The sequence below is a fragment of the Anabrus simplex genome, chromosome 8 (genome assembly GCF_040414725.1).
Source record: "Anabrus simplex isolate iqAnaSimp1 chromosome 8, ASM4041472v1, whole genome shotgun sequence".
Classification (NCBI taxonomy): Eukaryota; Metazoa; Arthropoda; class Insecta; order Orthoptera; family Tettigoniidae; genus Anabrus; species Anabrus simplex.
Genome location: NC_090272.1, coordinates 166,552,565 through 166,565,619, shown reverse-complemented (window position 1 = coordinate 166,565,619; position 13,055 = coordinate 166,552,565). Strand labels below are relative to the sequence as shown.

At 34.1% G+C, this 13,055-nt stretch overlaps 1 protein-coding gene across 1 annotated transcript in view; it reads left to right on the top strand.

Annotated features, from left to right (window-relative positions):
* The first annotated feature begins 644 nt into the window (after window positions 1-644).
* LOC136879351 (snRNA-activating protein complex subunit 3) overlaps window positions 645-13,055 on the top strand; it is a 43,249-nt gene continuing 30,838 nt past the window's right edge. Inside the window, exon 1 of the mRNA XM_067153167.2 lies at window positions 645-656. Coding sequence (XP_067009268.1) covers window positions 645-656 — 12 coding nt within the window. The remainder of the gene's footprint in view (window positions 657-13,055) is intronic.

Below are 13,055 nucleotides of genomic sequence, written 5' to 3'. Positions count from 1 at the left end.
CTTTTCCTTCATAAACATATATATTTGAACCATATCTGGAAAGAGATAAATACATTCTTTGATGTCAGAAGCAGGTATGACTAGACAGCAGGTGATTGCGGAGTTCACAAGTCAGATAAGGAATATGCACGTCATGACGATGACCTCAAGTGGAGGGGAGGGTGCCTTCAGAATTTTATGTTGGACATCAGTTTGTGAAAGAAAGCTGGACAAACCTACAGTGAAGCCTAGTAAAACTTATTTTTTGCAAGAGTTTTTGTCTGAATTTGGAGCGGAAATGTTTTCTTTTGATGGAAGTATTCTTTTCTGCAAATATTACAAGGTGAAAGTTAGTGCAGAAAAGCGGTTCTATGTCCAACAGCATATCAGGCATGAGAAACATGTGAGAGTAGTTTCCCAAGCAGCGGAGAGAAGTAAATAGCAGCTTCTGTTAAGGCAAAGTGGTAGTGAATATTCTAAGATGTCTCTGTTTTACAAAGAACTTTGCAGTGCCTTAGTTAGAGCAAATATCCCATTAGCAAAGATAAGCAATGAATCTTTTAAAACAGTTTTTGGAACAGTATACAAGTTGGAACATTCCTGATGAGTCTACCCTCCGAAAGGAATACGTGCACTGCTATGAAGATACAATTGAAAAATTTGCGATGACGTTGCAGGTAAGTCAATTTTTGTGTCTATTGACAAAACAAGTGATGAAGTGGGTTGCGCCATTGCATATGTGATTGTTGGTATGTTAGAAGAGGACAAACCTGGGAAAAATATTTCTCCTCCCAAAAGACATCCTGCAAAAAGTGAATCAACAAACTAATTGCCAGCTGTTTAACAAAAGCCTCTTTTTGTTGAGGCCACAGGGAATAAAGCATGATGGTGTTCTGCTTTTTCTCACCGACTCAGCACAAGGAAAGGAAATTAAAGCATTTTAGCCAAAGCTGGTTCAAGTAACCTGCTTCATGCATGCTTTACATCGAGTGAGTGTTGACAAGGTGGACATTCATATTTAATTGACCTTTTAATGTGATATATTTAATGAGTGAAGAAGAACGAAAAAGTTTTCCAGACGTTGACAAGGTAAAGAAAGTTTTCTTAAAATCCCCATTTTGAGTGCATCATTTTTATGTGAATGCCTCTGACACACCTCTACCTCTGGAACTGGTTCCAACACAGTGGGGTACTTGTTTAAGCGCTTTCATGTATTACTGCAATCATTTTGATATGATTAACAGCTTGGATAGGGATGATGCTGCTTCCATAGCTATGTCACAAGATCTAATAGTTAAACCTCAATTGAAGGGCAGTTTCAGTGTACATTGACAGTAATTTTTCTCATTTAGTGACATTCTTAAACTAAACTAAAAATCTTAATGAAACCATTCATTCAACACCCTCTAAGGTGAGTGATCCACAGTAACAATTGGAACAATGTGAATGTGAAATTGGAAAAGCCATCAACAAAAGATTGAAACTAGTGTTGGAAAAAAAAACAGATATATCAGATTAAGTGAAATATTAAAAGGAGAAAATGTTGATGTGTGTGTTTCTGAAGAGGAGTTTCCACCCCAAGATCTCACATGCTTCAAGTATGCAGCCTTAACATCTGTTGATATGGAGAAAAGTTTCTTGATGTTTCGCAACGTGCTGTCTGAAAACAGACAATCCATTACAAGTAAAAACCTGGAAATTACTATTGTGATATACTGCAATGCCAACGACATAAGGTTTCCAAATTCCAGTTTCTATAACCCTAGTGTGGTTAAGCCAAATGTGATTCTAGTTAAACTAATTTCAAATTCTTTCACCAGAATGTCCATTGCGGGTTCTCTTAATTTATTCTAGGTGGCAAAAATCTTTCATTGTAAATTCTCCAAGTACCGTACTTTTTAAGAAAACAAAGACAGAGTTCCATTTCAAATTATGTTAATCTAAAACATATAGGCCTATAATGTCTGAAAGAAGAAATATTTCATTCATATATGTTTGCACTGTATAGTAGGTTGCATACCACCAGAATTTTTTATTTTTAAACATTATATTCTTTCATTAAATATGTAATTAAAACTAAAAATAATTCATTTTGATCACATTTTATGTCCTTTTTTTACAGTTTTGTTATTTTTACATCTTTTACAGGTCTTTTTTGGCATTTTATAGGTCTTCAACTTTTGAGCCCTAGTTATAAACATCTAGCAAAAAATTTTCAAATTATTTCTCAAATAATTTCAAATAATATCTTGCAAATTATTCCAATCCAAAAATCCTCTTCTTATAAATGAATGTTTGCCCTAAGTTTTCCTCTTGAATTCCAACTATCTTCTTATATATGATCTTCCTATAAACGATTGTTTGCTCTAATTTGTCCTCTTTAATTCTAACTTTACATTCATCTTATGATTTTTTCAACCTCTTAAAATTCCATACAGCCTTATTCATCTACTGTCACTCCACACTATCCCTCCACTGATAGCTCGGAACATACTGTTTTGCTGAGCAGCTTCTTGTCCTTACTTCGAAGTCTTACCAGCCCAATGTTTCCAACATTCTTGTAATACTACTCTTTTGTTAGAAATTACCCAGAACAAAGATTTGAACATCATTAATTCTGAAATGACTTACAAAGTATTGAGATATTGTTGAAACTATTATGTATTTCACATTATCTAAGACATATACAAAAATGTTTAGCTCACCCTCGAAGTTGGCAACCTTGGAGAAAAAAGTTGTAATTCACCTCTTTGCCTTTATACAGAAAAAGAATGTTATCATGGAAATAATTACGTATGCACTTCAAAATATGCATGAAATCAGAAAATGCCCACACTTTCCTTTGATGATCTGCGGGTTTTCAACAGAGCATTTTATTTTATCATTCTCTCCTGAAATTTCCAAATTCATCCACGCCCTTTTATTACACTGACTTCCATCACACGTAAAACCAATTACTTTCACCCCAGCTTGTTCCAATTGAATTATGACCTGAATTATTATTTTTGACAATAGCTCTCCAGGAGTTCCATTCTTGCTAGCATACATTGCTACAGGCTGGATCCAGTTGTGCAACAAAGGGACAAACATAAAAACAAAATCTAATGTCTTCTCTCAATTTCATTTCATCAAAAATCACTATACCTAGTCTCTTGTTTTCGTCTTACTTGTTTAAATAAAAATCTTTAATTGCATTCACGGCATTTCCATTAATACCATAACTGCATTTGAACCTTTTGCACAGTCGCTTCAAATGAGCTTTGGTAGGGAGAGTAAGTAATTCATGCTTCAAATAATGTGTGTAACCCTTAGGAGATTTGATTTCCAAAAGCAAACTATCTAATAGAAATTCATTAGAATAGCGCATACCTTTCGGGCTGGTGCTACATTTTTTGAGCATTATGTCCACAATTATTTTTTGTTTCTTGCTAAGGAACTTAAGACTGTCTTCAGCTTCACTTGACACATTGACTTTATTTGCAATCTGCTTTAATTTAGCTCTGCATGCAACTAATTTCTTTTTGGTTCTAATTAAATTCATACTAAGGTTTTTAACTTGTCTCCTAAAATTTAGAATAGTTCTAGAAGCATCAATATCACTATCAGCTACTTTACAGGGCAAACTGAGACCAGGTCCTTTTATTTTTACACTATCATCACTATTAAGTATTTTAGATGTCGAGGGAAAATTTAGTTCATTACATTCTAAGCCACTGCTGCTAATATTGTCATTGCCAACATGTGCTTTGAGTAACTCTCATTTTAATGGAGGTTTTCTAATTTTCAGGGACTTGCTTGAATAGGATGATGAGTTAGGAAAAATGTGAGGGACAGCTCCTGGCTTTAAGCTCTACCTTATTCTTGGAATTTCAACTTTTTCCCCTTTAATAATAAATAAGTCTACCTTTTTATTATTATTGTGCTTTTATGGCCACATTGGACCACTGTAGTCAATTTCTGTCCAGTCTTCTATGATGTTTTATGGATTTTTTTTTCTGTTCTTCCAGTATTTCTTCGTTCTATCTGATCTTCGTTGTTGTTCTTCTTCTGAAAATATCCTTTTAGTTTTTTCTCTTTTATCACATTTTGGTAGGAATCTAATGTTACTATTCTTCAATTTATTTATTTTGTTTGATTTATTCTTTAAATCCTCCAGTGTTATGTCCAATTCTTTCATGTCTTTTATTTCTTTTATCCAGACAGGTTGTTGTTTTTGTTTCCAAAGCTTTTCCAAAATTCTGCATATTAACCTGCCTTGAGGTGTTCTCGGCAAATGACCAAAGAATGATATTCTCTTCTTTCTTATGAAATCCGTTATAGGTTCCATTTCCTGATATACTGCTGCATTTGGGATGATGAGCCATTCTCCTTCTTTTTGGTACTTCTTATTAATGCATGTTCTTACTATTCTTCTTGATATTTTTAAAATTTTGTCTATGTTATTCTTTTGCTTTAGTTTAAATAATATTTCACTTCCATAAGTTATTGCAGGTTGGACTACAGTCTTATAATGTTTCAATTTTGTATTTATTGACAAACATTTCTTGTTATACGTACTTCTGGTTACTTTTTGGGCTCTGGATAATTTATTCATTCTCTCTGTCCAAGAAATGTTTTCATTTAAATTGTATGTTATAGTTTCTGCAAGGTATTTAAATTGTTTTACAATTTCTGTTTCTTTCCCACATATCAGAACATTACTTATTAAAAGGGGATCTATTGCCATTATTTTAGTTTTTTCAAATGAAATTGTTAATTCTATTTTTCTAGCAATAGTTTGGAGACCTGTGATTTGATTCCGAGCTTCATTAAGGTTATTAGCTAGTAGTGCAAGATCATCTGCAAATCCTAAGCAATTTACATTAATTTCATCTTTATTGTATCCAGCTTTTATATGTTTGTTATTCTCTTTATACAATTCTCTTATCAAGTATTCCAGAATACAATTAAACAAAAGTGGTGATAGTACATCACCTTGTCTTAGTCCTGTTCTGATTGTGAATGCTTTGGATAATTCTCCTCTAAACTTCACCTTTGATTTAGTGTTTGTTAACATAAGCTTATCATTTTAACTAATTCAGGATGTAATCCAAAATTTTGTAATATTTTTAATACTGAAGGTCGGTGAATGCAATCATAAGCTTTCCGAAAGTCTACAAAAGTGATAATCATTTGTTTCTGTCTTCTTTTGTAGATCTCCATTAATAATTTGTGTTATGATTTGATCTGGACAACTACGCCATGGTCGAAATCCTCCCTGGTACTCCCCTAATTCCTATCCCAGTTGACAATTGCACCGATTGTAAATTAATCTCGAGAATATTTTATAAGTACAATCCAGGAGTGATATTCCTCTTTAGTTATCAGGATTTGTTCTATCTCCCATTTTGTGTAAAGGGTGGATTACTACAGTTGTCCAATGGTCCGGTAATTTTTCATCATTCCAAATTTTAATCAAGCATTAGTGAAGTGATTCTCTAATTGATTCTGCTGCATTTTTCCACAACTCGGCAAATGTTTGGTCTTCTCCACAAGCTTTGTAATTTTTCAGTTTTTTAATGACTTGATTAACTTCAAATCGATATTTTCTGGTGGAGTTTTAATGGGCATGTCTGTGTTTATATGAAGTAGTTCTTTTGGTTCTTCACAATTCAATAATTCATTGAATGTGTCTACTAAAATTTGTGTATTGTCTTTATTATTATGTGCCATCCCTCTGTTTTTATCTTTTAGCATAAGTGTTGGTGGTTCATATTTTTGAAGTTGTTTACTAAATATTTTATAGTAATCCCTAGAATTGGTCTTTTTGTGATCTATTTCTGTTTGTTGAATAATGCTTTTAATGTTTCTGATGATTTTTTGGATTAGTTTTCTTTGCTTGGTAAATTCTTCAAGTGATGTCTCTGTTTTCTGACTTTGATGATTTAACCAGGCCTGATGTCTACTTTCAAATCTTTATCACATACCTCATTCCACCAATGACACTTTTTCCTTGAACTTGGCAAGGCTATTTTCTCAGCTATGTCTTTTAGTTTTGGGATGATCTCTTCTAATTTATCTGTTTTATCAATGTCTCAAGTTAGTTCTTTATACTGTTCATTGTTTATTAGTTTATGGTGATCATAAACTTTTCTCAATTTACATTTTGATTTTGGTTTCTTTACTGGTGTGAATTTAATTTTGATTTTCACCATGTAATGGTCAGACCCTATGTCTATTCCTCTAAGTACTTTAACATTTTGGATTTCCTTTGGTAATTCTTTTCCATACAAACATGATCTAATTGCCATTCTCCTTTTCTCCAATCTGGGTGTTTCCATGTCTTAAGTTTATTAGGTTTTCTCATAAAATGCATAGATTTTTATATCATATTATGGTTTCTACAAAATTCTATGCCATTTTTAAGGCTCTGTTTTTGAGCTATGGTATTACTGTCTTCTGAAAAATGACACTCACAAATCCTAGATTTACGCATAAGCTGCATGTCTTTTCTTGGGATTGTTCTAGCCCACTGAAAGAAATGCTCCTCATTTTCAGGTGGAAAGAAGAAATATTTACCTTCACCTGACCTGTAAACAGATCAACACACACTCACTATATTCCAAAATATAGTTATTACACTCAAAAAATCACTCCCGCTACAAGTAAAAATACGTGCACCCAGTATAATAGTGCCATCTGTTCTCCCAAAGCGATCGTTGCGCTGCAATGGTAAATCTCCGCACTGTAGCCACTACTTTCTCCATTGCTGTAATGGGAAGCAAGTCAAAGTGCTCTTACTTCCTCTTTCTATTCGCTATGGTATTGCTGTCAATTTTTGGAACATCATGTGCGACCATCATTGCGCATAAAGCTATAACACTTCCTGTAGGCACCTCCTGTCATTTTGCAGGTGGCCCATGTACTAACTTGATGGGGTTGGGTAGTGTACTTTCACCTGCCATACTTTCCAGACTTAAGCCCTGAAATAAAAGAACTTGTAACAACCAACTGGTACACAAACAAGTATTATGGCAGAATGGACACCTGATTAAGAAATGTTAGGGAAATTCCACAAATGATTCACCTCTGCATAAATGATAGTCCTTGAGGTAGGAAGGACTGTGACAGATTCTTTTGTTCCTTCTTGATTGCTGGTGAGGAGTGAGAGAGGTGGTTAGACCCCTTCTTTCTGACCTTGATGATTCTGGAAATTCCGACTTGCAGGAAGTTGGAATTGAAGATCCGGGCAATGTAGCAGGGGAGTTTTTAAGTATGGGCCATTTGCAGAAGAAATCACTCTTCTTGAAGTAAATCCCGAGCATGCTCATGTACAAAACCAAGATGGAAAGGAGATTACTGTTTTGACTAGACACCTGGCACCATTGCTTTCTCTACTAGGCATTTCTGAAGAACGGGAAGAAGACGACACAGGAATAATAGTTGAGCAACATTCCCAAGGAAGTTCAGAATATCACCACTCCCCTGCCACATTGCCTGGATCTTCAATTCCAGCTCCCTGTGAGCCATAATCATTAAGGCCAGAAGAAAAGGTGTCCAAACGCCCCTCCCACTCTCACTAGCGACCAAGACAGAATACAATAATTATTAATGTAAACTTACGTTCCACAACAACAGGTACATGGAAAGAAATATTTTAAGACACTTTTAGTGTTTGGGCAGAACGCATATATTGTCGATAGATTTAACTTACAATTATGTTTAATGTCTCAATTGATGGATAGAAAAGGAAGCTACCTGTTGCAAAAAAAAAAAAATTGAAAATTTGAAATAAAGTTTTCATGAAATTGAGCTTCTAAGTAAGGCAAAATTTGTGCAAAATATATGACATCACATGCATACTCTGTTACAAGATACTTTCTAATAAACAAGTCAACGAAACACTAAAAACCCTGTGGTCATTACAATAGCAACAGCCTACTGCCACTTTTCTATTTAAGCGGGGGTGGATAACGTATTTCTATTTTGCCTCATTTGTATAATTTCCATGATATTTCTTAGTCAGATGTTAGTGTTGCCATGATAACCTGTTTATGCCCAGATGATTGTGTTAAGTTTAATAAACTGAAGTAAAAGAACCTGTAATATTACCTGTTTATAAAGTTTTATTAAACTTAACACAGCCAACTGGTACATAAACAATATCATGGCAACACTAACACCTGACTAAGAAATATCAGCGAAATTATACAAATGAGACAGAATAAAAATATATCAAGCCCCTGTGATTAAGGAACTGGTGTTCCCGAAGTTCTGCAGGCAATGGACCGTTCCATTCACATCATCCAGAGAATAGGTGCTGCTGCAAGGGTACTATGGCTTCCACACCACAAGTAATGGGTGCTACACAATGCTGGGAACTACACTCAGGGTTGTACTGCCGTGCTAAAGAAAGAGGCAAATGTAAATTAGTTGGATAATTCCTAAACGGGATACTAAAACAGATTCATCCGACTTCAGTCAACGCTCTGAGCTAAAACGGTTTGACTGTGCACACTCATATAACTGTCGCACTGACCTTAGAGCATATCACAAATAAATTCACTGTACAGTGTTCGCCATACATTTTTCACTATTACATTTTAAAGGTGCTTTAGAAACTTTTCTAATATAATACAGAGTTACGGTGGATAAGCTGTGTCTTGTGGTTGGTTGGGTTTAAATTATCTGATAAACTCACCAACAATCCAATCGTGCTTACCGGGAATAACATCAGTTAGGTTATTTATTTGAAGGCATACTGTATATCTGTTTGGTAGATTCATTTTCATTGTTGTTGTTGTTGTTGTACTTTAATTTTGGATAGTGAACATTCATGTCGTTACTAGAGATGAAACTCCCTCACCTTTGAGAGGCTAGCTATTATCATCGAATGCCTGATAAGTTTTAAATACTATTTTCAGAAATTCAGTTGCAACGCAACCCCGAGATGACAAAGAATGATATTACGCTCAACAAACGCCATAGGGCTATGTTAACAACAAAAGGAGGGAAGAAAAAATCAAAATATAACACACAGACACTCAGATATATAACTTACCCAGCCACAAGTGGAAGCAAAGAAATCTGCACTGAAATCCCACCCCATATAAAATAAAGGTCAGGGACCCCGGAATAATGCTGAGCTAAACTACTAAAAGATAACGCCGGAATAATTTACATTAAAATTATAATTAAATTTTAGTAACAGAATACACCCAAAAGAAAAAAATTATAAGATCAATTAATTTGTAAATAAATGAAAATTTGAAAACATAAGGAAATAAATAGTTAAAATAATCTTCTGTAAAATAAATAAATTAATGAAACTAACATAAATATACAGTCTTAAAATAATTTTTCTCCCTTAACTAATAGAAATGGTGCACCATTACATAACTTTGATTTTAACAAGCTTTGAAAACTGATGAATTTAATGAAATTTAATATGGGATGGAAAGATAGGATGAGTAAACGTGAGGGGCTTGTGACAATCCCTAGGGGAGGAATCACACACCCGAAATATGGTCATAGCCATAGATCATTAATCATCACATGAAATTAAAACATAAGTATATCCAGATGGAAAATTTAACACATAACCAGCCAAAAAAGAGAAAGAAAAAATTAGACACAAATAAATAAAACTTAAATCCCAAATAAACTCCAACAGATTAGAAAAGCAACTAAAATTAAAACTCATAGTCAAAAAAATTGAAATCAAGGCAGGTCCAGTAACCCAAGGCATCAACACACACACAGAGTCAAACATAATCTCATGTCAAGATCAAAACAATAACAACATCATTAGTGACGCCACGCCAGAACAAAAGAAGAATGCCCAAGATAGGAACAACAATGACACAGTTACGTAATTAGGCAAAGCAAAGACAAGATAATGCAACAATGTGGAGTTAAGATAAGGATTACAAATGCTAGAAACCTTCCACCAAGAAAAGCATAAAACCTCACGAAATAATATACAATTAAGTGAACTCCTTCTTTAGAACATTACATTTTAAAAATATAAGCATGTCCTTAATATAAAGTTTTAAATAAATGAAAGATACAACATGAAGGTAGAAATAAATTTTACAGTACTAAAATTAATAAATAATAATAATAGACTAATAATAATAGGATATTAACTAAGAAGAAAAAATAAAATAAATTAAAGGTGACAAAATTGGTGATTACTAGAGCCCGGATTTCCATGCACTATCAAGTCTTGAAATATGCATGCATTCATGCAACATCAAATGATGAAACATGCACAATCAAGTGGAAAATATGCACTATAAAAATTTAGTTCCACATTGTTATATTTTCACTTCCGTTTGAAACATTGTACAACAACTAATTTCTCCATATTTTCTTCATTTAAGTTCATTCGTTTATTTGACAGAACATTGCTGAACACGGAAAATGATCTTTCACCGTCACAAGAAGTGACAGGTTCATACTTAAATGAAGACATTTAGGACGAAGTATATCTGAAGTTATCTCTTTTCGAAAATTAACTAAAGAATTCCTTACCTCAATCCATTTAGACACGAGGTCTCTTCATATACTTTTAACAGGTGGCATGATGCCAACACTTCACAGCATAGTCCAACACTAAATTGCAATTTGAAGCGTGTAAGTGTGCTGTTATCCAACTCCCTTCTTTTCTTAATTATTTTGGCCTGAGACGTGTGAACAGTGAGAGTTCGGAGTTCGGGGAGATAATTCCAGGGAAAGAAAACAGGATTCAGTGCAAAACCAAGGTTTGTAAGCTGCTATCTCAGAAACGCGGCATTACAGAAGTATGATTGAAGTTTTGATATCTTTGTCTAACATAGACGAAAAAAGAAATAACATTTAGTAACCCCAAATTTACGGTTAGATTTTAATGGGATAACCTTATTTCTAAGGATTAGAGAGGTCGACGGGGAGCCTTCCCGCTTATGTCAATGTTTATTCAAGCAACAGAAAAGAACATGCTTGGCTAAGTGTATTATATCACCTCTATGCATCTAACTTTGGTTGTGAAGTAATATACCAAGAATAATATACAAAGAATACATTTTATTTCTCTCTCAGTAATAAACAAATAACATGGATGTACGGTCCCAAATTCTGCAAATCCATGTTCAGAAAAAGGCACTATCATGCAAATTAACGTAACATATGCGTCAAAGTCAGAAGAAAAGTCATATAATACAATATAAATGCGCTACTAAATCCAAAATCTTCAAAATATGCATTATGCATGAATTTTCTCCCAGAAAGGCCAAAACATGCAAACATGCACGGAAAAAGTACGGTTGTTTGGAATTGTTTAGTCATAAAACTAATATTTGCAAAGTTTCAGAAGTGTAACTAGCTTATTTAGGAACATGCATTTGCATGGAAATCCGGGCCCTAGTGATTACGTTGCACATAGGTCAACACACTGTCATTACGCAATTGAACAAACACAATTAATAAGAATAAACCGTAATGAAATGACAAAATGAAAACTAGCAAGAACACGGAGTAAGGATACCATATCAACAAGCCACAAGATAATTTTAATAGCAATGACACATGCGCCAACAATAATACAAGTAATCACTATAAATGAGCAGAATAAATATTAATCAGAGAGGGAAAATTAAATTTGGAAGAGCAAAAAGAATTCTAAAGTTACTGGTCAACAATGGGCATATCATTTAAATGGCACCAACATGGTGTACAAATGGCGAATATGAGTAGAACGTCAACCAGAATCTCATCATAATTCGAACAGCAATAATCAAAATGATACATAAATATAGAATAATATGACCCCAAGAATATTAAAATAAGGTACTTACAGGAGTGAAGAGATATATGATAACATCTTAGCCATGCTGACCTGTGCACCCATAAATCACCGTCACCAAACAAAATTTAACACTACAATTACATAATTAAGATTTTAAAACAAAATGTAAACTAGTTGAATAATACCTAAACGGGATACTAAAACAGATTCATCCGACTTCAGTCGAGTTGAGCCTCATCTTGCATGATGAGAGCGGAGACATAGCTTCCAGCGTCGGTCCTCAATCAGTCTCAATGGCAGACAGCCTCTTTCCTAAACAGTCTGCATTAGCGGTAGTGTCTGGCGATAGTTGTGCGCTCTGGTGATAAGAGTCCTTACACAAGACTAGTAATACAATTCACAGATAGATGGCGTCGGAGTTCGCTCAGCCGTCACACACACGGCACACATGGCCAACGACGAAGGAATGTTTCACAATAACTCGATGACAATGTGTCAAAATAGTCTTGTATGAAATGAGCAGAAGATAAACTTTGACAATGTCCAATGGGTTAGCCGTGCCGTACAGACACATAATTTAAAATATACGGCTTCTCGAATTGGATCAGATCCCAAATAATATATTGTTACTGTAATAACATTACACAGTGAACAGAGAAAGTTGCAGAACACTGTGGAAAATTAAGCAGTAAACTTTGTGAATTATGTAAATATATTACTTTTTGCTAAATGAATAACAGGAATTTTACTTTTTTTGAAGTGGAAATACTATCCTTCCCATCCAAGGAATTCTAAGTTGTAACACAAAAGTTATAACGTGTCAATTTTCTTTGAGTATATAAGAAAATAACACCAACAATATCGAGCACAGTATTAATCAAACTGGAATATCTTGAAAAGGTCAGTTTTCTTGCAATTATAGCACTTAAAAAAATACTGTACCCCAATCAGCATTTAGCTGAGTAGTGGAGGAGAGCTTCGTTATCACATCACACATAATAAACTTCATGCTTGAGCCTGTATTGTCATACGTGTTAACTTGTAAAATTTTTATGTCAAATACTCCACCTTTACAATACTGTGAAATGTCTTATTATTAAGACTATATTAAACTATAATAATAAGACATGTTTCATCCCACTTTCAGGGCATCAAATAAGGCCAAGGTCCATTTAAAAAATAAAGTAAGGACAAAGTTCAACTATTTGTTAAAAGTCTTTGCATCCTTGATGCAACACGACGTGCTGAACATCTTGTCATAAAACCTTTGGTACTATATAGAAAAGTCTTATAAATAACCTGCACATGA